We start from the raw sequence: 24,111 nt of genomic DNA on the forward strand, positions 1-24,111 counted from the left end.
AACATAGCATATGTTTTATCTGTACTAATGAAATCTCTCCTACGGGAGTCCACTGTATTTTATCTAACAATAACATGGGTTAATCTTAAATCAGTCCCATCAATAATTTAATGTATGTTGCATAGTGAGGGATCCATTATCTACAGTAATTTGCCATCCCTAAAAACTGCATCATATTTCTTTTCATAATTCATTTTAACGCTTATAAAATCACTGTTTTTCTATCTCTAGCCATTTCCCTGTCCTGTTGGCTTAAAATATGTCCTAAATACTTAACATAAGTCTACCATAATTAAAACTTATTCTTGCTAACTTTATAATTTTATTCAACAACAAAATATAATAATACTATTATATCAATTTCACAGCCTTGTTGTGTTAAATTTCTCACAAAAATATAATCTGCGTACAACAACAGCTAACTACCTAAGGGAAAATAAAACTTAGCTAGGTCACTAAACATTCCTTAAGCCAAAATAGTGGGAGTTTCAAAATAACCTTATAACAATTCTTTATAAACCCACCTTCGCCCCATTTTTAACACATAACTCTCCATGAGAGTAATGTATAAAAACACTACTACTGGTCACAAGATAAAACAAAATTGCAATTAACATAATCAAATTAAAATCACAACTCTGAAAAACTCCTCAAATAAAAAATTATTGTACCCTTATGGTCATAGGAAAATAGACTTAACTTCTCAGGGCTGCGTGGGACGCTACCGTCCCACCCATGGTTCACACTATTCAACAGCCAGTGAAAAATCAGAGCGCCAAATTCAAAACAACAAAATGTCATAATTCAAAGTTCTCAAACATACAACTATTTTACACCATTTTAAAGATAAACCTCTCCTTAATCCAACCACATTGTCCGATTTCAAAAAGGCTTTACGGCGAAAGCATAAAGTTAGATCATGTTAGGACAGTGCCAACACACAGCCATTTTCCAAGCAGGAGAGGGGTCACAAAAACCATAAATACAGCTAGAATTAGGCACTAACCTTTGACGATCTTCATCAGATGACACTCCTAGGACTCAATGTAACACAATACATGTATGTTTTGTTCGATAAAGTTCATATTTATATAAAAAAAAAAACTTTTACATTGGCGCGTGATGTTCAGAAAATATTTTTCCTCCAAAACTACTGGTGAATCATCACAACAATTTACAAAAATACTGATCATAAACGTTGATAAAATTTTAAACTGTTATTCAAAGAATTATAGATAAACATCTCCTGAATGCAACCTCTGTGACAGATTTCAAAAAAGCTTCACGGGGAAAGCACACGTTGCAATAATCTGAGTACGGCGCTCAGAAAAATACAACAGGCAATACAGATACCCGCCATTTTGGAGTCATCTAAAATCATAAATAGCATTATAAATATTCACTTACCTTTGATGATCTTCATCAGAAGGCACTTCCAGGAATCCCAGGTCCACAATAAATGTTGTTTTGTTCGATAAAGTCCATAATTTATGTCCAAATACCTCCTTGTTGTTAGCGCGTTCAGTAAGCTACTCCAAATGTAGGAAGCGCGGCCAAATTTCACGACGAAAAGTCAAAAAAAGTTATATTTACGTTCGTTCAAACATGTCAAACGTTGTATAGCGTCAATCATTAGGGCCTTTTTAACATAAAACTTCAATAATATTCCAACTGGACAATTCCAATGTCTTGAAAAACGTTATGGAACACAGCTACCTCATCATGTCAATGCGCGCCACAAAACTCATGCCATTTTCTGAGTCGCCAACTTCCCGGCCTTCTTGTTCGCTCTGTGTTCACCGCAAAAGCCTGAAACTAGGTTCTAAAGACTGTTGACATCTAGTGGAAGCCTTAGGAAGTGCAAAATGAACCCTAAGTCACTGTGTGTTAGATAGGCAATGACTTGAAAAGACTACAAGCATCAGATTTCCCACTTCCTGGTTGGATTTTTCTCAGGTTTTTGCCTGCCATATGAATTCTGTTATACTCACAGCCATCATTCAAACAGTTTTAGAAACTTCAGAGTGTTTTCTATCCAAATCTACTAATAAAATGCAAATATTTGACTCTGAGTCCGAGTAGCAGGCAGTTTACTCTGGGTACGCATTTCATCCGAACGTGAAAATACTGCCCCCTATCCCTAACAGGTTTTAATAAACTATTGTTGAATTTCGTATCTAGTAGACCAATGCCATTCACCTGGATATCGCTTACAATTGGAGATATTCCAAAATATGCATTATTCTGAAGTAAAGTTTTTATCCCACTAGGTATAGTTTTAATAACAGTGTCATATTCCTTGCTTGAACCCTCAAAGTTATATCTTTCCATAAATTCTCTCCGTGTAAATAGATTCCCACTAATATGAACTAATTGGCTGACAAGGACAATGTTTTTCGAGAACCATTTATGGTTAAATAACATCTTGTTTCTATGTAATATCGACCCATTGTTCCATATAAAACATTTATGAGGTGAAAAGTTGTGTTTATACAACAAAGCCCAGCACATTAAAGCCTGCTTGTGAAAAGCCGCCAGTTTCACAGGAAGTTTACCCACAATATATGGACATTGTAGTAAAAAATTAAGCCCTCCGAACTTCTGAAAAACAAAATGATGTATAATATTCCAGAAACTATGAGGATTTTTTATGTACCTTTTAATCCAGTTGACCTTTGATATCTGATTAAAGAGAGTGAAATCTAAGACATTCTGACCTGGAATGTAATGCCTTCAAATTGACTTTTATTAACTAATGAGCATAGAATTTGAGATACTAACAAAAATAAAAAAGGTGAAATTGGACAACGTTGTTGTATTCCTTTGTAAATGTTAAACCTTGTGAGGATGTTCCATGACAGAGTTCGATACAGCTTTTGCCACCATTATACAGAGTTCTAATAGCATCAACAAAAAAACTACCAAATTTCAAATGCTTAAGACAATCAAAGATACAATTGTGACTTACTGTATCAAATGCTTTCTGAAAATCACAAAATAGGATAACAGGGAAGTCATCCAATAGATCACAATACTCAACCAAGTCTAACACCAGCCTCAGATTATTACATATATGGCGCCCTTTCATAAACCCTGATTGACATTCATCAATCAGATCATTCAAGCAAGACTTTAACTTTTTTGCAAAGATTAAGGCTATAATTTTGTCGTCGTTATTTAGGAGTGTGATTGGACGCCAATTATCAATATTTAAGAGATCCTTGTGTGGTTTAGGTATAAGAGTAATAACCCCTTGCTTCAGAGAGGCAGGTAGTTATCCCTTCTTTATAGCCTCCTTAAAGGTTTCAAGTAAAAATTGAGCTATTTCTTCAGAGGTTTTGTAAAATTCAGAGGTTAATCCATCACAACCTGGAGATTTGTTATTTTTTTACTGAGCAACCCCATACTGGATGTCCATAATGGATAAATCTTGACAACAAGACCGATTGAATTCTTCACTAACCGAATTAACATTCTCCATAGAATCAAGGAGATCCTTAGAGTCACTCAAATTGTTATCTAAGGAGTAAAGATTCTCATAAGGATGTAGAGCTATGCATCAGCAAAGCTCGACATGCCTTCATGACACTCCGCCCCATATGGCTCTCATCACAGCTCTCCTTAAACACCAATATTCACACAATTCCTAATCAATAAACTTCCTGTCTTCACCAACAACTCCCTGCGTTACATTCTGAGGATATGGTGGCCAAACAAAATATCCAACTTGAGGAAAAAAATGATACAGGAGGCAATCAGCAATGTAATCAGTAGAAGGAAATAGAGATGGATTGGACACACACTCAGTAAAGACACATCAAACATAACAAGACAAGCACTGGACTATTGCCTGGAAACACAAATTTGAATTTAATTAAATACTACGTCGGGCAGAAAAAAAACATTTGAATCAGGAACGTTTCCTCTTACGACCTCTACAAGCCAGAATGTTGAATAGAATTATATTTTAACGCACTTTACCGGTTGTCCGTGCATCTTGTCCTTTTGGCGGTAAGACAGCTGATGACACTAGCACTGTAAAAGTGTGATTTCCTGATAGTTGCTGGTTGAAAATACAAACTAGGACCTTCTTATCAGCAGGTTTTGCATGGGTGGAGTTTTAACTTGCCAGGTGCCATCACCAGGCGGTATAAGTTATAAACTGGGTGGTTCGAGCCCTGAATGCATATTGGGCAAGAAAATACATCAGCAAATCTATATATCAGTACCTAGTACAATAGAATGCATCTATATTAAATACGAAATATACAAAATATACAAGCAAAATATATATGGCAAGTGAACACATGGCTCATCTATGGTTTGCATGTAACAACCGCCTGCACAGGCATTAGCAAAATAACAGAAGGCTGAAACATAACATACTTTTTGCATTCATACTTTCAGCATATAAAGTTGTCAAAACCAATTAGGCCATGAATGCAGACAATCATAATTTAGTTTTGTCCAAAGGGCAATTATTGACCACTCTGAAATCTGAGTGGTAGTTAGGATAGTGTTGTTAAAAGCGTCAATTTTGGTGGCGCCTATGCCAAGATTTGTACAGCCAGATGAGAGTTTGACGCTAGCGAAAACGAGGCTGAAGTTAAAATCAGCTGATAGAGGCAACAGCCAAGCTCTGCTGAAGCCAACGAGAGCAGGAGAGCCATCTTCCCGACCAGGGAGAGTGGAAGAGTGGGGGACTGTTGAGACAATTTGGAGGGACCCCGGTGTCGTTAGAAGGCTCAAAGACACAACTTGGGAACGGTAGGACTACCGGTGTCAGTAGGGAAGAAGGGTATTTTTTTCTTCTTTTTTTGCAGTATCCGGACTCGGAGTCATCGGGAACCAGTGGGGCTCGAGCGAAGAAGCTTTTAAAAAAATATATATAAATACAAAGGCAAATAAATTCGAGTCAAGTCTATTAGCTAATAGAGGCGATTTGCAATCCAACAAATATAAAACTAACCGTGCACCATTACCGAAGACCGTAGCTCGAAAATAGTATGTAGTCAGTCAAGTTTGACGGATGTGTAGGTCTTTAAAGGTGTCAAGGTAAACAAACACCAAAGCCCTTGTTGGAGCGGGTGCTGCTGTAGCTAGCTAGCTAGCTTGGGCTTTGAGACATGGATTAGGACCAAGGGTATCCTGCCAGAGACAGTGTTTGAAAGAATATTAGCAAATTTTTACAATGTTTCCCACAAATTAGAACTCCTAGCTACCACAATTGTGAATAATGACAATCGAGACTCTTGTATTTTTAAGATGTTAGCTAGCTGATTTAGCAACCTACTCTTGTTGGCCAGTGTTCGCTTACTACTGTAGTTAGCTGGCTAGTTAGCATTAGCAGATAGTTTAGCTAGTTGGCAGTTTAGCTAGTTGGCTAATGCTAGCTATTAGCAAGCTATCAGCTCCTCAAGCTTGAGTAGTGAGTGTCTGTCAAAGAAAGCTACCGTCTCTCATTCTATCTGGATTTCACTTGTTATTTTATTCACGTTTTACCCACAGGGGAAATTAAATAGGCCTGCTAGGTTGTATTGCTTGCAAGCTTTTGGAACATTATGTCCGGTTGTCTCAAGACGGGCAGTGTGTAGCACAGCTGATTCATCGAGGTTGGAAATGGAGGAAAACAAGTTACGTTTAGGTAGATTTAATTTTAAAGTAAAGTACAATAGTTGACGTAAATATTTATTTGGACGAGTTGGGTTAATCGTAGCCAATGTAGAAAGTGTTTCATTAAAATTAGTTAGATAAGAACCCTATCAACATGTGTCTATGGGTGACTTGTAAGTGAGTGGGGGTCGTCTCCCTCGAAGTACTGTCCACTCAACTAGACAGTCAAGCAGAAACAGTCCAACTCGAAACAGTGTGGTGGTAGGGGACAGAAACTAAATTGTTACCGGACTGGGATCAACTTTCTCAGACAACATGGATATACGGCGTCTCAGATAAGTTATCACCCTAAATGGCAAGGCCTTGGTTTGAAAGATGAGAAACAAAGTCCGTGTGTGCCCTAGTTGTGCCTCCCTTTTTCAGATATACTGAATACTAATTTGGTACAATTTGTGACAAAGTATTTTTTCCCCTACTGCTGAGAATGGATATTATTGTTTTATTGTGTAGCTTGCCAGCAAGACTACAGTGAACTCTCAGCAGTGTTTTGGTTGTGTTGCGCTCACCCTTCCCCCAACTTTTACTGGAGACTTGTGGAAGTGTTCTTTCCTTCTGCTGCCTGTCAGTGGTGGGCCACTCTCACCCTTTTATTTTTTTTATCCTTTGACGGAAGGCCTTGGCTATTGTACAGTCCACTTGAATCCTGAGTTATATAGCCTACAGTGGATGTAATGGAACTAATGTTCGCCGAGTGGGAAGACGGAGAAAGGTTCTCCTTCGAAGATTCTGACCGGTTCGAGGAGGACTCGCTCTGCTCCTTCATATCAGAAGCTGAGAGTCTGTGTCAGAACTGGAGGGGATGGAGAAAACAGTCGGGTGGACCAAATTCTCCTACAGTTAAGATTAAAGGTAAACACACACATTCTATTACTCGTACTCACATCCTCTTGTTACACTTTGTGTCCTCATATTGACCTTTGACCACTTAAAACCACTTGATGCCTGTTGCCAAATAACATTGTGTGGTGGCCAGCATGGGTTCTCACTTCTCTCATTACTTAAAGTGCCTGTGATGATGGATCCAAACCATCTGAAAGCCTGTCTTGAATCTGAATTTGTTGTTTGTCTTGGATGTCAGTGTTTTCTTGTGAACATTTCAAACAAAAATTACACAAATGCATTAGCCTGCTTTCAGAATAGAAAGTTCACAAAGATATGTCAATGTGACTATACATATCAATCTCCAAAGTAATTTATAAAATGTAATATTGCACATTATCTTCACTAAGTGCCAATTTATGCTTGATCCGAAAATGTGGTCGGAGGCACTGTATGGATGGTGTGACGAAATTACGGAGCCTCTGGCAGCACGCAGAGGCCAAATTTAGCTCTGTACCGCATCACCGTGCGACTCTCAAAATTTGTAACAATGCTGAGAGCTCTGTATAGCTCCACATTGACATGATTGGTTGACGGTAGGTGAGGGCTGGAGGTCCTATATAAATACAAACTCACTTCCTTGACAACAGCTCTGCGCTGCTCCGCGAGGCGCAATAACTATGAATGTACTGACTTCTGCAGAGGCTGTATCACCGTAAGTGCTGCTCGGCCAATGAAGAAGTAGTAGCCTTTTATTGTAAATTTGAATAATGGTGTAGGCCTACATTTGTAAACTGCTTTGATCTAGATAAAAATTATAAATTTGTTCCTAATTTCCAGTTGGTTGTCCTGTCCTCATCATTTGACCATTGATCATTTAGGCTGTGTGCATTTTACATAGTGTGGCCTTCCTAGGATACCATTTTCCCAGAATTGAGGCATAGCAAGCTTGTTCTCTCAGAATGAAGCCCATTTGTTGACTGCACAACAACAGCCCATGTTGCTCTGCTTCTTATTCTTTGGAGAGTCCTCAAAGGGCCCTGAACTCATCAGTATGGGACACTTTGCCAATGGGAGTGCAAGTGCTGGCTGCCCATGTCACTGATTCCTCATTTAATTTAGGTCTATTGGCTGTGATGTCATTGCTGATAACCCATTAGTTTATTTGCAGGGTAGTTTCCATAATACTTGCATCATGTCATTTCTTTCTACACCCTCCTAACCTCAGGTCTACAACATTGTTCTCCAAAATGTATTACTTACTTTCTCTACAAAAGTAGATAATGTTGTATAGGCTAGGCAGCCTACCGGTTAAGTGTTGGGTCAGTAACAGAAAGGTTGCTGGTTCGAATCCCAGAGTAAAGTATGTGAAAAATCTGTCACTGTGCCCTTGAGCAAGGCACTTAACCCTAATTTGCTCCAGGGGTGCTGTACTACTGCTGATCCTGTAAAACCACACATTTCACTGCACACATCTGGTGTATGTGACATGCATAAAAACTGAACAAAAATAAACACACCATGTAAAGTGTTTGTCCCATATTTCGTGAGCTGAAATAAAAGATCCCAGAAGTTTCCTATATGCACAAAAAAGCGTATTTCTCTCAAATGTTGTGCACAAATTTGATTACAACACTGTTAGTGAGCATTTCTCCTTTGCCAAGATAATCCATCCACCTGACAGGTGTGGTATATCAAGAAGCTGATTAAACAGCATAATCATTACACAGGTGCACCTTGTTCTGGGGACAATAAATGGACCCTTTAAAATGTGCAGTTTTGTCACAACACAATGCCAAGATTTGAGGGAGCATGCAATTAGCATGTTGACTGCAAGAATGTCCCCCAGAGCTGTTGCCAGAGAATTTAATGTTAATTTCTCTACCATAAGCCACATCCAACATCATTTTAAAGAATTTGTCAGTACATCCAACCGGCCTAACAACCACAGACCACGTGTATCCATGCCAGCCCAAAGACCTCCACATCCAGCTTCTTCACCTGCGGGATCATCTGAGACCAGTCACTCGGACAGCTGATGAAACTAAGGAGTATTTTGGTCTGTAATAAAGCTCCTTTGTGGGGAAAAACACATTTTGATTGGCCGGGCCTGGCTCCCCACTGGGTGGGCCTATGCCCTCCCAGGCCCACCCATGGCTGCGCCCCTGCCCAGCCATGTGAAATCTTTTGATTAGGGCCTAATTTATTTCTTTCTAATTGACTGATTTCTTTATATGAACTGTAACTCAGTAAAATTGTTGAAATTATTGCATGTTGCGTTTATTTTTGTTCTCTCTCATATATATATTTATATTTTTTTTTTTTTATTTTTTTTAAACTTTGGTTTCATTGAGGATAGTGCTGTTGGAGTGACTTAATCTGTCAATGATTTGTAATGTTGGCCGGCCTGGCTGTGTGGGTCGAGTTGTACACTGGCGTCCGTGTGTGAGTGGGGGTCCTGGAGTCTCAGCAGAGTTCTCTGAGCTGGCTTATTGGACGGCAACTGGGGAGGGGTAAACAGAGCGCCGACCCGTGTGGGTTGTACAAGCAAGTAACGAACCGGTGGGGGGAGATATATTTATTAGAAGCCTCAGCTAGGGGAGTTTGGGGGAGGGTGTGTGTGCACGGTCAGGCCTGTTTGTTTACGTTTAAGGAGTGGTAGGGGAAGGGTGGAGTGGAGTCAGCTGTGGGCTGTATAGAGGGCTTTGTCTTGTGCAGGTCATTCAGTTCAGAGCTGGGGATTGTGGTTTAGTAATACAACCCCCAATTTTATCAATCTGCGTATTTCTGCTGATCTTGCATGAAAGAGTTGCCAAACCTCAAAATCCTCATCAAAAGTCACTGTCAGATCCCCTAAAAAGTGAGATCAGTAAGAGATTTTATTGAAGGTTACACCTTGAAAGCTAGCTTATATCTACTGAGCCTGGTTCGAGTCCAGGCTGTATCATAACTGGCCGTGATTGGGAGTCCCATAGGTCGGCACACAATTGGCCCAGCATAGTTAGGGTTTGGCCGAGGTGGGCTGTCATTGTAAATAAGAATTTGTTCTTAACTGACTTGCCGAGTTAGAGAGAAATATATTTATTTAACCTTTATCTCAATTGCTCAAAATGTAGGGTAAGGTTTTGGTTAGGCCCTATGCATCTGTTGGCTCTGTTGATCTATTTCTTCCTAACCACAGACTGGAGAGAGCCAGTAAGCACACAACCTACTGGGCATGTGTGTGAGCAGCAATCCTTCACCACTCTACAATGGAACAGCTGTTTGAGCGTGGCACCCCCCCTGCTCTCTCCTGATTGGTCAGTAAGGAGTTAGTCACCATGCAACTGGCAGTGACTGGATGGCAACAAAGACTCTGCGAGACCCTGTTACTGCACCATCGCTGCTGTTACTGCGCTTCCCCAATTTTTCTCTTTCCCCTCTCCCTCGCTCTCCTTCCTATTTGTAGCTTACATGGGGCAGGTAGGGACAGGGGAGCAGGTGTTTATAGTAATGCTGAGCGATTTAACCAAAATGTTGTTCTTTTCCCAAAGTTATTAAACAACAAAATTGACCGATGTCTGTTCAATTACTTTAATTCCATTTAGTTTTTTTTGTGAGCTCAACGCGCTGGTTCTCTAGAGAGAAATCAAATCATTCACGAGATAAATTAGGCTAAGCACTGTGGGACGCTGGGCTGCTTGGAAGTTGTAGTTTTCATTAGGCAAATGTTGAACTTAATTACCATGTTTCTGCACTGAACTTAACTACAATGACCATAATCCATTGCGCCTATTATTTCTGACCACAGACCGAAGCGCATTATACACACAGACCGCACGAGAGAGCAATAGTAATGCTGTCTTTTTGTATATGTACTAACAGAGGCTACCTCTGCCATGGCTCGTTGGCGAAAGCCTATGAGGAAATATATGTTTTATTTTTATGTTTAGGCTTTTTGGATAAATGCTGTAAATAAGGTATGTGGTAAACAGGCTTAGGAGATCTTAAATGTTTTATTCTATGAGATAATCTGATCACATAACACTTTTTGTGAATTTTTAAGCATTTATGTGCTAACATGTGAAAAAAATAAATCGCATGCCTTGTCTAGCTTTGTCTAGCTAACAGGCTTGGTTTACCTTATCAGACAGACCTTATCAACATCGTCTGGGAACCGAAAAAACTAGCATCTTCCTGCTGAAGAGAGATGGTTGCAGCCTGGAGCAAACCAATATACCATCCTTGCGTTTTTGTTGAAGCTGATAAGCAGAAAACTAACTAGCTTTTTGGCGGACTAGCATAGACTAGTTTGCGTGGTTGGTGTTGTGACGTGAAAATGTTGCGGCTAATGTAGTACAATTTCTGACAGCGACTTATCAACTGACTTATTTTGAGCACATAATGGTCATCCATCTTAACGGACTGATATCTCATAGAAGAACATTTATAAGATCTCCTAAGCCTGCGTTAACCTCAGACCTTATTTTCGGTGTATGTCCCAAAACCCCATTAATTTCTCCCTTAAGAATGCCTAACAAACCAAAGTTATAAAATGCTAACTAATTTGGGACTACGAGCTGGCGAGCTCTATGACCCAGTGACAGTTTGTGAGGTAGCTCTACCCGATTTGATAGTTGATGTTAGATAATAAGCAGTCTTGAAAGTATGCCTTATCTACTTGGAAGAACTTGTCAAATTAAAGAACTAGTAAAACTACTAGCCAAGCTAAATAGGATGATGGCTGGCTGGCTGGCTGCTACAGACCTGAGCAGAGATGTTTTTAAGGAATTCAAAATAAGTAATCAAATAAAAACTAAGTAATATACTCAACTTAAATATTTTATTAAACTAAGTAATGTGAATAAATGATGGATAGTGATAAGCAGTAATGTGCATTCACTACCATCATGGGGCTCTTATTAATTACTAATATTCATTCAACCCACTGTCAGTATCAGGAAAAAGGCAGGTGATGGCTGAGGGAAGCTCAAATCATTTTAATGTCATCATTTGATAATGTATTCAATGTTTTTTGTAACAAAACCGAAAAGAAAAAAAATAATAAAATAAATAGAACCGAAACGGCACTAATCACTCAGCACTAGTTTATAGAGATGTAAGCCACCTTGGTTCTCTCTGTTTGAAAATCTCAAGCCTAGTATCTAATGCCATAGAATTCACAACTGCCTCGGGCTTAGCCCCTAAAACCTTCTATGTTAGGACAGGGATGAGGATAGTGTCCACTGAGGGCCAGGGATTTGTTTTGGGTGTGTAGTGGTTGTGTGCTGGGCCTAGCTTGGTTGTCAGTTTATTTTATTTTATGATGATTGGGTCAACATGAATTTGAGAGACAATGCAGCCTGTTCTGCGTCATCCTGAAAATGGAGTCATATCCTGCCAAAACCTGTTTTGTTATTGTGTACAGTGCACACCTAACCTCACAAATGTCCTCCTTTCAAATATTTTTCTGAAAATCATTTGTCAAGTCATCAAACTTAGATTCTTGGACTAGTCCTACACTATTATTATTCTGTGAATAAACTACCTGTGTTTGCACATTGTGATTCCGGCGCCTGCAATACAAGGGTGATTCAAACATGAAATCTTTAAGACTTGCATCAACACATTTCCTTTTTAAGCATTAATAACAAAGTCTGAAGTGTTTGAGCATTAATTTAAAAACATTTACTAACAATTTAACCTTTTTGAACATATTTTCCAAAACATGTCCTTAAAAATCTAATTACCTGAATGGTCTGAAAACATCATGACCATTAGGAAAGCTAATACATTTTCACATTTTTAAAAATTGATTATTAAGTCATGCACAGTTACTTAACACTTAAATAGTATATTTTTAAATTAAAATTATTTGATTTTGACTTTCTCTCATTACCGCAACACCTTCCACAATCTACAACCTAATATTTTTGATATTTCATTGAAACCTGACATTTTCAAAATTGTGGCAAGCCTGAATGTGGCAAGCCTGCATTGAAAATCAAACAACTATTTTTCCCTTCATTAAATGAACATAAAATGAACACCTGTTGCGGTAATGATACATATGTTTTGGAAATGAGGTTGATGATTTCGGTAATGATAAGTATACTAAGACTGAGGTATGGTTAAAAACATAACATTTAATGTAGAAGATAAAATAGATAATATTGGCCCAATCATGGATTCAAGTTCAATCAATTTCATTTTGCAGTGCTTCAAAAGTACATAACAAACAGGCTAAAAACAGAGAACACATACAAAAACATTAGAACAGCACATGTCATCGTCACTACATACACTGGCCTGTACAGAGTCCCTTGGGGATGATGTTTCTATGACCCCCAAGCTGGTGCAGCTTCTTTATCTTCAAGCCAAAGTTTTCATGCGCTTTGCAAGCACATGTTTCTCTGACTCTTTGCTGGCCAATCCAAAATGGCTTAAATTTAAAGAATTGAGCCTTGGAAAGGTTGTGCCTTGGATTCTCAGACAGAAATCTTCTATGAAGATTTGCCATAGTGTCTGTTAAGGCTCTCTTACGGAATATCTGGACCTTTTTCCGAATATATCTGGATTTCCCATTTATTACAGTGGAGATGAAGGAAGCGGCTAACAAGTTTGCATATTAGTCTTCTCTGGCTGTTATTGGCTAATGTTCTCCGATGACCTCCCTTTGTAGTTTTCTTCTGGACCTTTCTGCCTTCCATGTTGACAATTACCTGCTTCCTCTTGGCCATCATCTCACGTCTTTTCAGTCTTTTCTTTAGGTTGACCAGTTCTTTGGTCCTCTCCAGCAGCTTCTCTTCTGTGTAGCGTAACTTTAACCTCCATTTTGATAGTGTTTTCTTTCTTATATTCCTCTTTTTGGGTGATTCCTTTGGGGTAGATGCCTTCATTTGTCCTGGTGTCTGTAGAGATGTCTTTCTTCTTTTATGAGTTGAGTTGATGGCAGGGACATTTACCTGCTGAGGTGAGAATGGCTATTCTGTTGGGGAGGCTGTGTTTTCTTGAAGATTTTGAATAACTTCATTTTGCTTCTTGAAAATGTTGAAGTGTGTCATCTTCCTCGCTTGATGGTGTTATGTCCAAAACAGCTTTTAGGTGTTTCTTTCTTCTGTAATACCTTTTTGAATTTTCCCACCACAGTTTTTTCTTCTTTTCATGTTGCTTCTTTGTCAGATCTTGTGTTTTCTTGATTTTACAAATTTGTTTTTGATATCTGGAAATGGAAAGGAATTATGACATGAAATGAGCATGTCTCAAAACACGGGAAAAATCTTACTGTTATGGGCACGTCATCCTATAGAAGAGACTGATTGGCTTACATCGTGTGTGCATCCTACAGTAGGGACTGAATGGCTTACAGATTGTGTGTACACATCCCTATAGTAGGGACTGAATGGCTTACACCTACAGACTGTGCGTGGACATCCTATAGTATAAACTAAATGGCTTACTGATTTTGTGTGTGTGTGTGTGCGCATGTGTAGACTTCCTAACACTGTAGGGTATTGACTTCCTATAGACACTATATGAGGGCATAGGCCTCCTATTTTTATATATATGCATGCTAATTACGCTTGTTGTAACCTCTCCAACCCCTAACCTCTCTCTGTCCTTCCTTCTGTACTCTTCGAGCAGTTCTGGGTTGGTGTAAACTTTTTCTCTGAATTTTGTCAGCAATTAAACAGGACATAAAGCAAAATATCAACAGTTAGGAAATAATATTTAAATTAGTAGTTCATTATATTTAAAAATATAGTCTGTATGATTTAAATTCTCATTACCGAAACAGAAGTTATCTCTACCGCAACTGGCCTTAAATTGCAGCGGTAAGTGAGAATGGTGTTGCGAAGGATGAGGAACCTTACCATGTTTTGCTAACAATAGAGAAGCCATGATGACTAAGCAAATTTTAACTCAATGTACATAATTAGACATTAATGAAGTATATTTTCATAGAACATTTTAAATCTAACGTTTTTCTAAATGTGTAGAACTACCTGTGTCGTTAATGATAATCAATACTGTCGTGTACACAGTAAGAGAATGTTTAACTTTTAATTGGAGAAATATAAAGAGATCTGCTGGTAGCCATCTTGAAGGTACTGGCAGATGTTGCTTCATTCAAAATCAAACTTTATTCAAAATTCTGTGTGTGTAAACAGTCTTTTAAAAATGTTGCGGAGGATGAGAACATCAGTCATGGACACTTCATTTTTCCAGTATTTTTTTCATTATTATACATGAATATTCAGTTAATAATTTTTCTTTAATTTGAAAACATCTTGAAGATCCATTTAATTTTTTTCATAATATTTTTTATTTTACTGTGTTTAAATTACAACATAACATAAATTCAGACATAGCTGGACACTTTGCGGTAATGAGAATTTCAGCAGAAAATGCAATAAAAAACAAAAATAATGAATTCCTATGTTGAAATTACTCTTTGTGCAAGGTAGAGAACACTATCTTATGATATTTTGTTATATTACTAAATTACATGTTTATATTTAAAATCGTTACTGACATGTTATTTTAATGGTTTCATGAGAATCACCCACAAGTGGTAGGTTTATTTAAAGGTATACTGCGAGAATCTGGCAATTAAGTATTTTTTTTATGACTGCCTACAGTATGAAGAAAGTTAGAGGTAGTTAACTAGTGCGAGCCAATGCTAACTAACGTTAGCGCAATGACTGGAAGTCTACAGGTACTGTAGCATATACTAGATGGATTGCAGTGCCATTCCCTCATGCTTCTTCGTTAGCATAAGTCTCCCTGATGAATTAGATTGCAAGGCTGCAATGGTAATAATTATTACAGATGAAGATTTATATTTGCAATTTTTATGGAATGTGGCTGACCTTATGGTTTCCTAGTTGTCAACACTACAGTCCAAGCCAGCTGAAGATAGTGCTGTTTCTGGGTAGGAAACTGTCTAGGATGTTTTTAGTGTCAGTTTTCTTTTCAGGGTCTCTGTAGCTTTTGAAGAGTGCTGTTGTGTGCGTTCAGAACCCCTCAGGAAACCCAAACCCTTCCTGGGCTGACAGGACAGGCTCCTGAAGGGGCTGCAGGTTTGGCAGCTGTCCTGTGCTCTGAGAGAGCAAGGGAGCTTGAAGTCCTAAACAGGCCCAGCAGGTTTTCCTGACCACGTGAACTGACTTGTGACATGGGAGCCCAGGTTTTTCCTCCCAACTAAGGCTGATGGTTTTTCCTGGACAGTTCACATGGTCAAGAAAAACTCTGGGCCCTAGTCAGGACGATGTCCAGGCCAGGGCCATGAGTTGAAAGTGTGGAGGCTTGCACCAAGGCAATGTTTTGATAGGTTTACCATGGCTTCTGACCAGCTGAACCACAGCCATCAGTTTATTTAGACTGCTTTCTTTCCTCCATATATGGTTGATGGCAGAAAAATGTTTTCCCTCTTGCTCTCTGTCTGTCTGTTAGATGGTCAGGTCATCCCTCTGGTGGAGCTTTCAGCCAAGCAGGTGGCGTTCCACATCCCGTTTGAGGTGGTGGAGAAGGTCTACCCTCCTGTCCCTGAGCAGCTGCAGCTACGCATCGCCTACTGGAGCTTCCCTGAGAACGAGGAGGACATCCGGTAAGGCTGGACACGTGCGCACACGCTCTGAAATCCATCAGAGGTCGTCTCGGATTTCCGTAATATATTCAGAGATCTTTTGTGGGAATGTTGTTAAAGGCCCAGTGCAGTCAAAATTCTGTTTTACTGTGTTTTGTATCATATTGTACAACAGCTGAAACGTACACTGTAAAAGTGTAAAATGAGATCAGTGTTATTTCCTGGTAGTTACTGGTTGAGAATTTACACAGGACCTTTTAATCAGCATGATTTTTGCATAGTTGGGGTTTTTGCTTGCCTGTTGACATCACCAGGCAGTATTAGTTAGACCATTAAAAGTTCCAAGAGTCACAAATGCCAAATACGCAGGACCACTGACAAATACAATTTATACAAATGGCTGGCACAACTTCAGAGGGGACATAGTATTTGGAAAAGTTAATGTGTCTTTATTTTTCTCTGATCTCATCCCCCTTTCTATGTGGATCTCCCTCTGCAGGCTGTACTCGTGTCTGGCCAACGGCAGCCCAGATGAGTTCCAGCGAGGGGAGCAGCTGTACAGGATGAGGGCTGTTAAAGACCCTCTGCAGATAGGTGAGCAGTGGCCTTCACCTATACCATCTCAGCACTAAGACAACAGTGAACTCTCTAAACCTCTTACAAACCTCCATAAAGTCGTCCTGGTCACACATTGGTTGGCCTGTGCCACAGCCACACACTCACCCGTTTGGGCTTCAAAAAAATTAGTTGAGCATTTATATAGTTGAGTGTTATTCCCAGGTCAGATGCTGTGTCCACCTCAGTGGTGTGGGGTCCTGGTGGAACTGCTGCATTTCTCTGCTCATCCCAGATGACTGGATTAGAGCAGCCGGACAGGCAGGCAGGATGTGTGGGGATTACAGGAGCTTTAATGACCCTAAACGTTCCTAACGGAGCCTTACTCACCAGCTTTAACAGATAGAGTTCAGATAGAGCACGCCACTCTCACTGCTCATTACTAGGGCCCAGAGTTTATCCTGACCCCGTGACCTGATCAGAAAAAACTGTGGCCGCTACTGTTTTTTTTTTCCCGGTCAGGTTATATTTATCACTAATCATTAGCCATTGACTTTGCCAACCCCCAGTTCATTAGTAGAAAGAGAACTTGGTGTAGTGTAGGAATGCTGCTGTATTGTGCCGTTTAAGACATTTCCCAGGTCAATGAATGAAGCCACAGGTGAAATATAGTGCATAGACCTGCTATTACATGGGGCACATCAATAGTCACCTAGGGTTAACCACAAGCCAAGCAGCCTGCCCCAACACACTGGACATACTACTTAATGATTGGGTTATTAATCCAGTCCTCTCAACATCACTGAGATGCCAGCTAGGATCAAAAAGTCTTACAGTAAAATGCCCTCTTATGCACTGCTCAACAGTGGCTCAGTGGTTTATGCTTATACAGTCGCAAGAAAAAGTATGTGAACCCTTTGGTAATACCTGGATTTCTGCATAAATTGGTCATAACATTTGATCTGATCTTCATCTAGGTCACAACAATAGACAAGCACAGTCTGATTAAACTAATAACACACAAACAATTATATGTTTTCATGTCTTTATTGAACACACCGTGTGAACATTCACAGTGCAGAGTGGGAAAAGTATGTGAACCCTTGGATTTAATAACTGGTTGACCCTCCTTTGGCAGCAATAACCTCAACCAAACGTTTTCTGTAGTTGCGGATCAGAACTGCACAACGGTCAGGAGGAATTTTGGACCATTCCTCTTTACAAAACTGTTTCAGTTCAGCAATGTTTTTGGGATGTCTGGTGTGAACTGCTCTTGAGGTCATGCCACAGCATCTCAATCGGGTTGAGGTCAGGACTCTTTCTCCACACATAGTGTTGTGTTCCTTCCAAACAACTCAACTGTAGTTTCATCTGTCCACAGAATATTTTGCCAGTAGCGCTGTGGAACATCCAGGTGCACTTTTGCAGACTTCAGACTTGCAGCAATGTTTTTTTTTGGACAGCAGTGGCTTCTTCCGTGGTGTCCTCCCATGAACACCATTCTTGTTTAGTGTTTTACGTATCGTAGACTCGTCAACAGAGATGTTAGCATGTTCCAGAGATTTCTGTAAGTCTTTAGCTGACACTCTAGGATTCTTCTTAACCTCATTGAGCATTATGCACTGTGCTCTTGCAGTCATCTTTGCAGGATGGCCACTCCTAGGGAGAGTAGCAACAGTGCTGAACTTTCTCCATTTATAGACAATTTGTCTTACCGTGGACTGATGAACATCAAGGCTTTTAGAGATTCTTTTGTAACCCTTTCCAGCTTTATGCAAGTCAACAATTCTTAATCTTAGGTCTTCTGAGATCTCTTTTGTTCGAGGCATGTGTCGTGTCTTTGGGTACCATTAAACTGAAGATAGGTTTATCAATTAACTCCCTGTAATTATTATTACTCGATTAAACTGATTAATCGTTTAATTGTAATTAACTAGGAGATCGGGGCACCAAGAAAAATATTCAGATTACAAAGTTATAATTTTCCTAATATAACTTTCCTATATTATAATATAGGCCGATTATCTTCTGGTTTCAATGGTGTATTTTACCTCGCGTCCAGTCTCATTCCAAACGTCGTAAATTGTTGTATCTGCACGAACCCAGTCTTTACTAAAATCATCCATACATCAATTGTCTTAAAATCATTTATTTACTACACTAAGTAATTAACAGAAAACATACAAACAGTAATTATCGTCACAAAGGATTGGTATAGTAATGCACCCTAATGGCTAACAAGCATGGCTGGTCTGTTAGACAATGGGTCATAAACGGTCAGCTGAGAAGTTACAGAGTTCATTAATATTAACAATTGACAATTGAAGGCTCACTCATTCGGGAACAATTGCAATCAATATATATTTACGCTCATGTGTCGTCGGGATCCCTTTTGAAGAGTTATGTTCTGATGGAGAGTTTTGTCCGCGTTCTCTCTCTCTCTCTCTCTCGGTTAGAATGGATCTTTCAGAGCGACATTCATTAATGTCGTCATAGAATGGATGTTTCGTTGGTCTTCGCGTTCGATGATATAATTTACTTAGCTGCAGACTAATAATTAATATCAAAGACTTGTTCTTATTCTGTCTATCGATAGTCTAAAAGTTAACCACGTGGTATGGTTCACTTTCAGTAGAGTACTTGGATGATAAAACCTAATGGCCATGGAGTGCAGGCCTGGTCTCCAGAAATGTAAATCAGGGGGTGTTTTATAGTGCCCATAGAACAGGCTTGTCAAATGACGCCTGGTCCTGTATGTGTCCCTGGGGGCGTGCCTATGACTGAGTTAGACTTGGTTACAGAAATACAATTCTATCACATTAACATCATTACATAGCATCTCAATGTATTACAAATAGCTTTATCCTTATTAATACATTTTATACAACCATTATGATGCCAGTCTCATCGCTGAGGCTATTATATAAACAGTTTTATGGTAATATGGCTATATTGTCTCTTCTGAGTATCACAAAATTGTACCAAGCGGACCAGTTCGTAGCTGGAGTCTTCACCAATCTTCCATATCTTCTCCAGAACACACATGTCGCTCGTTCTCCAATTCTATGAGTTGGAAGAATTTCCTTTGTCTCTCTATGAAACATGTGGTAGTAGATTCTCCTCTTGGAATTTTTACAACCCTGGGTTGGGGGGAAGGTAGGTTGGGTGATGGTACAAAGGGGAGGGGGTCAACTGTGCTTCCTGTACCCAAAGAGGCCAACGTCATGACACATGGTTCAGGCAATGCTTCTTGTGAATAGCAAACTCAAATGTTGAGTGTTTTTATAGGGCAGGGCAGCTCTAACCAACATCTCCAATCTCGTCTCATTGATTGGACTCCAGGTTAGCTGACTCCTGACTCCAATTAGCTTTTGTAAAAGTCATTTGCCTGGAGGTTCACATACTTTTTCCAACCTACACTGTGAATGTTTAAATGATGAATTCAATATAGACAAGAAAAATACAATAATTTGTGTTATTAGTTTAAGCATACTGTTTGTCTATTGTTGTGACTGAAGATCAGATCAAATTTGATGACCAATTTATGCAGAAATCCAGGTAATTCCAAAGGGTTCACATACTTTTCCTTGCCACTGGAAGTTATGTTAAAGAAAGTGCTTGTTAAGGGAAAGCCGAATCGAACCTTTCCCACTGTATTAAACCTCGGAGGGGCATGTATCTTTTTCAAAGACTTCCATAACGACCCATGGGTTCTGATTTAAAAAGTTAACATCTTTGAAAGCAAGTGCTTTATCTGCTCTGAGTGTACTTCGTTGTTTTCCTGCAAGCCCAGGGTATGTCATTCAGTGCTGTATTAGGTGAAAAGCATTAGAGCTCATTGTGAGGTAATGGAAACCATGTCTCCCAGTGGAAGTAGTAGGGGAAGGGAAGTAGGTTAGGGGTGGAGGAGGCGTTAGACTGCCAGGGAGAAGCAGAAAGACTGGAACAGAGCTCCGCTCTCTGAAGGGGGCCTATTGTGTTGAATCTGGAATAGTTACGCTGAGTTGTTCCTCTAATCCCATTCCCTCTCCTCCTCCTCTTTGCCGGCTCGGCCTCACCAGGAGAATGCTGGCTGCTGTCCAGCGGGTAAAAGCTTTTGGCCAACCTTCCTAATCTCTCTCCCTCCCCCCCTCTCTCTCACATCTCCTAGTCTCTCTGTGTGCATGGAAATACAACTGCCTTTCATTTCCTGTCTGGCAGCCCTTACTGCTGCACAATGTCGGCCAATGGCTCGCTCACTATTAGTGTCAGCCCCAGCACTCTAAGTTTTCCTGGCCCACTTAATCATAATAACACTTTCTCATTCCATTTCTCCAGTCTTATTGTCTGACACAGACAAGCAGATTGACCTTTCAGAGCTGATATTATCCCCTCTCTTTCTCTCTCTGTCCCTCATTCTCTTGCGCTTTCTCTCTCTTTCTCTCTCTCACACACACAGGTTTCCACCTCAGTGCCACCGTGGTATCGCCCCAGGCTGGCCAATCAAAAGGGGCGTACAATGTGGCTGTCATGTTTGACCGCTGCCGCATCACCTCCTGCAGTTGCACTTGCGGGGCCGGTGCCAAGTGGTGCGCCCACGTGGTGGCCCTCTGCCTCTTCAGGATCCACAACGTGAGTTTAGAGTACACACACAAGGCATTACCGCATGAATACGCCTATACTGTACACCTTTGTGCTGTAGTATAGACAGTATATGTGTGAGTGAGTTAGTGTAGCACTGTGACTATATTCAAATCCATTTAAATTCAGGAGCTTTTACCCAAACCTGGCACAGACAAGCCATAGCCTATAGACGGGTTGACAATGTCCCAACAATAATTTGTGCACAACTCTTGAGTTAAAAGGCCGTGTTGTCATAGATATCTAGCAACAACGACTAGAAGCTGCTGTGCGGTGAATTGTAGATTACTTTATTCAGCTCGTTGTATTTGTTCTTAATACCATGTCTTGTTTTGACTCTTGTCATGTCTATGCTAATATGCCTAGGGTTAGCTAGCCAGCTAACCAACAACTGTACCAATTTATTTTAAAGACAAACAAGTGCTTATTGGGAAAATGTCTTTCTTTTTTCAATGAACATTTGCAGACGAAATATAACTTACGTGTTATCTAAGCCTACCCTGTCTGTTTTTACCTCGTAGTTCTTGCAGGGTCTGATGGGGTGTGTGTGTTTTTGCAGGAACGTGTGTGTGTGTGTGGGCTCAGTTCAGGCTTTTGAAGTTCTGTCCAGATGTACTGAGGTCGTATGAACCCTTGGCCAAGCTGATTATGCCATCATGATCAGAATCATAAAATGAACTTTGAACTCTCAATCCTCATATTTATTTTCCTCTGGAAAACAACTTTCTCGCTCGGTAATCATCAGTCCAGGAGAGCGCCTCGTCTCCCATAGCCATCCACGTCTTATCGCCCACTTCATACTGTCAGTTGTTCTGTGACAGGCGTACGCACACACACTAGCTTTCTTGTGACCTTTTATCAGGTGCACATGGACCCTCATTAGCCATTATTGTATTGATTGGGTGGATTGACTGTAAATTAATGAGCAGCTTTCAGGCCCAGATAGGTGTGCTGTGCTATTTATGTTATGCTTAGCCATACCATGAATTCAGTCCCCTCACTCTGTAGCCATGAGAGGTGGCATTTTGTCGTGACCAAACCGATATCATCACTCTAAATACTAAGCGGGGCACTTATTCCAAAATCTGTTTCAGAACGCAACAGATGTCATTTGTGACTCACGAGTTGCCACTGCCCTCTCATGAATTGGACGTCAAATAATGAGACGTGTTGAAATGAATGCTTGTCCAGGTATTATGAGAAATACAGGCACACTCGTGCAGGTTTTTGAGGGGTTATGTTAAAATGGGAGCCATTGGTTGTAGATGGGCTTGAACTAGTCCATTATTAATGACCCGTATTTTATATTTGTTCAAATTCAGTGTCTTGAGTCTGTCTCCTGAGAGCACGTTCACACAGTGTGTCAGAATATAGTTGGACCTTTTTTTAAAGGCACTGTGGTTTCAACAGGAAATGATCAAAGTGTGCATTTTCATAGACACCAACTGAACCCACAGTCTGAGTCTTCCCTGTTTCTCTCACTAGGGCACGTGTGTGTGTGTGTGTGTGTGTGTGCGCGAAGGCACACACACGCACGCACACAGTGCAACTTGGCAGTACTCAATTAGTTCCACATTACGAAACCACTCCAGAAAATCAACGCGATAAATACTGAACATACACACTGCAGACCAGAACTCTTGACTGTTCAATTTGTAAAGCAATTTACACAAACACCCCTAAAGAACTGTTACATCTAACGTCACTCTCTGAAGAAGCATCATCTAATGAAATGTTTTGGTCCGAGAACATTCTAATAGAAGTGCCTCACCGAAAAGTAGAGTAACTGCTTCTAAAAGTTTGGGGGTTAGGGAGGAGTGTGCGGGCAACGGGCATATATGCTGATCTAATTCTATTAAAGAGCATGAAATATTCTTTAGCAGAGTATTAGAGCACAAGCATGCCGCTATTCCTGCTATTTACCCTGGCTCTAAGTCCACACTTAGCCCATCATTATATCCCCCTGTTCCTTTTTCTGGTCTCCGTCCTGGTCCAGGAATCCCGAGGGTTTCCACTTCCATTCACCACACAGTAGCAGCAGCTACCCCCCCCCTCTCTTTTTCCCCTCGAGTCTTTTTTAATATGAGGTATATTGTAATCTCTTTCTGTGGTGGTGGTGTCTCGTTCTGTACACCCCCCCCCCCTTCCCCATTCCATATTCCCTTTAATGACCTTCTGGAGAGCCAACCATAGAATAAGCCTTAATCATCAAACCCTGGCCTGGCCCATCTCTCCACCATGTATTATGCATGGGCCATATTCTCCCATTTGCAAATGAGGGGGATCTCTGCCCTGCTCCACTATGAGCAGAAGGTATAGCTAAGCAGTAGGCAGCACTCTCACTGCAGTCTTAATAAAGTCATCACACAGCAGAGACCACTCCACAGCCTCATGGTCTCAGCTAGCTAAGTATTCTAGGCCAGGGTCCACCATCCTACTATAGTGTGGGAGTTCTGGTTGTGAAGAGGGAGATGGCAGCTCGATGTTTCTTGTTTATTAACAATGTGTGAGTACAGTATGGTTACTGAACAGTTAATGATTGTGAATTTGAAGTTTGTTGCACACCTACAGTTTATATTTGAATTATCTGTTTATATTTGATCTAAGTTTAAACTCTCTGCATGAACAGGAAACGGAGCAAGGCGAGATCCTAAATGTACGCTAATGCCTGTCACCCCTGTATTTGTCTGCCAGGCGTCTGCGGTGTGCCTGCGAGCCCCCGTGTCAGAGTCCCTGTCCCGGCTGCAGAGGGACCAGCTGCAGAAGTTTGCCCAGTACCTAATCAGCGAGCTTCCCCAACAGGTAAGACTGTCCAACCACACTAGTTGGCTAGATTGTATGTATTAGCACTAGCAACACTTGTGTTGAATTCCAGA

The 24,111-nt window shown here is 40.4% G+C and overlaps 1 protein-coding gene across 11 annotated transcripts in view; it reads left to right on the forward strand.

Moving 5' to 3' along the window:
* Nucleotides 1-4,611: 4,611 nt before the first annotated feature.
* LOC115153187 (zinc finger SWIM domain-containing protein 8) overlaps nucleotides 4,612-24,111 on the forward strand; it is a 48,923-nt gene continuing 29,423 nt past the window's right edge. For 6 of the 11 annotated variants that reach the window (XM_029698332.1, XM_029698336.1, XM_029698335.1 and 3 more), the window contains exons 1-5: nucleotides 4,612-6,522; nucleotides 15,928-16,081; nucleotides 16,560-16,654; nucleotides 21,054-21,226; nucleotides 23,930-24,037. In XM_029698332.1, the coding sequence (XP_029554192.1) occupies nucleotides 6,345-6,522; nucleotides 15,928-16,081; nucleotides 16,560-16,654; nucleotides 21,054-21,226; nucleotides 23,930-24,037 (708 nt within the window). In that variant the 5' untranslated portion in view covers nucleotides 4,612-6,344. The remainder of the gene's footprint in view (nucleotides 6,523-15,927; nucleotides 16,082-16,559; nucleotides 16,655-21,053; nucleotides 21,227-23,929; nucleotides 24,038-24,111) is intronic. The other 5 variants (XM_029698329.1, XM_029698333.1, XM_029698331.1 and 2 more) reach the window with 2 other exon arrangements.

This window comes from Salmo trutta, chromosome 18 (genome assembly GCF_901001165.1).
Source record: "Salmo trutta chromosome 18, fSalTru1.1, whole genome shotgun sequence".
Lineage (NCBI taxonomy): Eukaryota > Metazoa > Chordata > Actinopteri > Salmoniformes > Salmonidae > Salmo > Salmo trutta.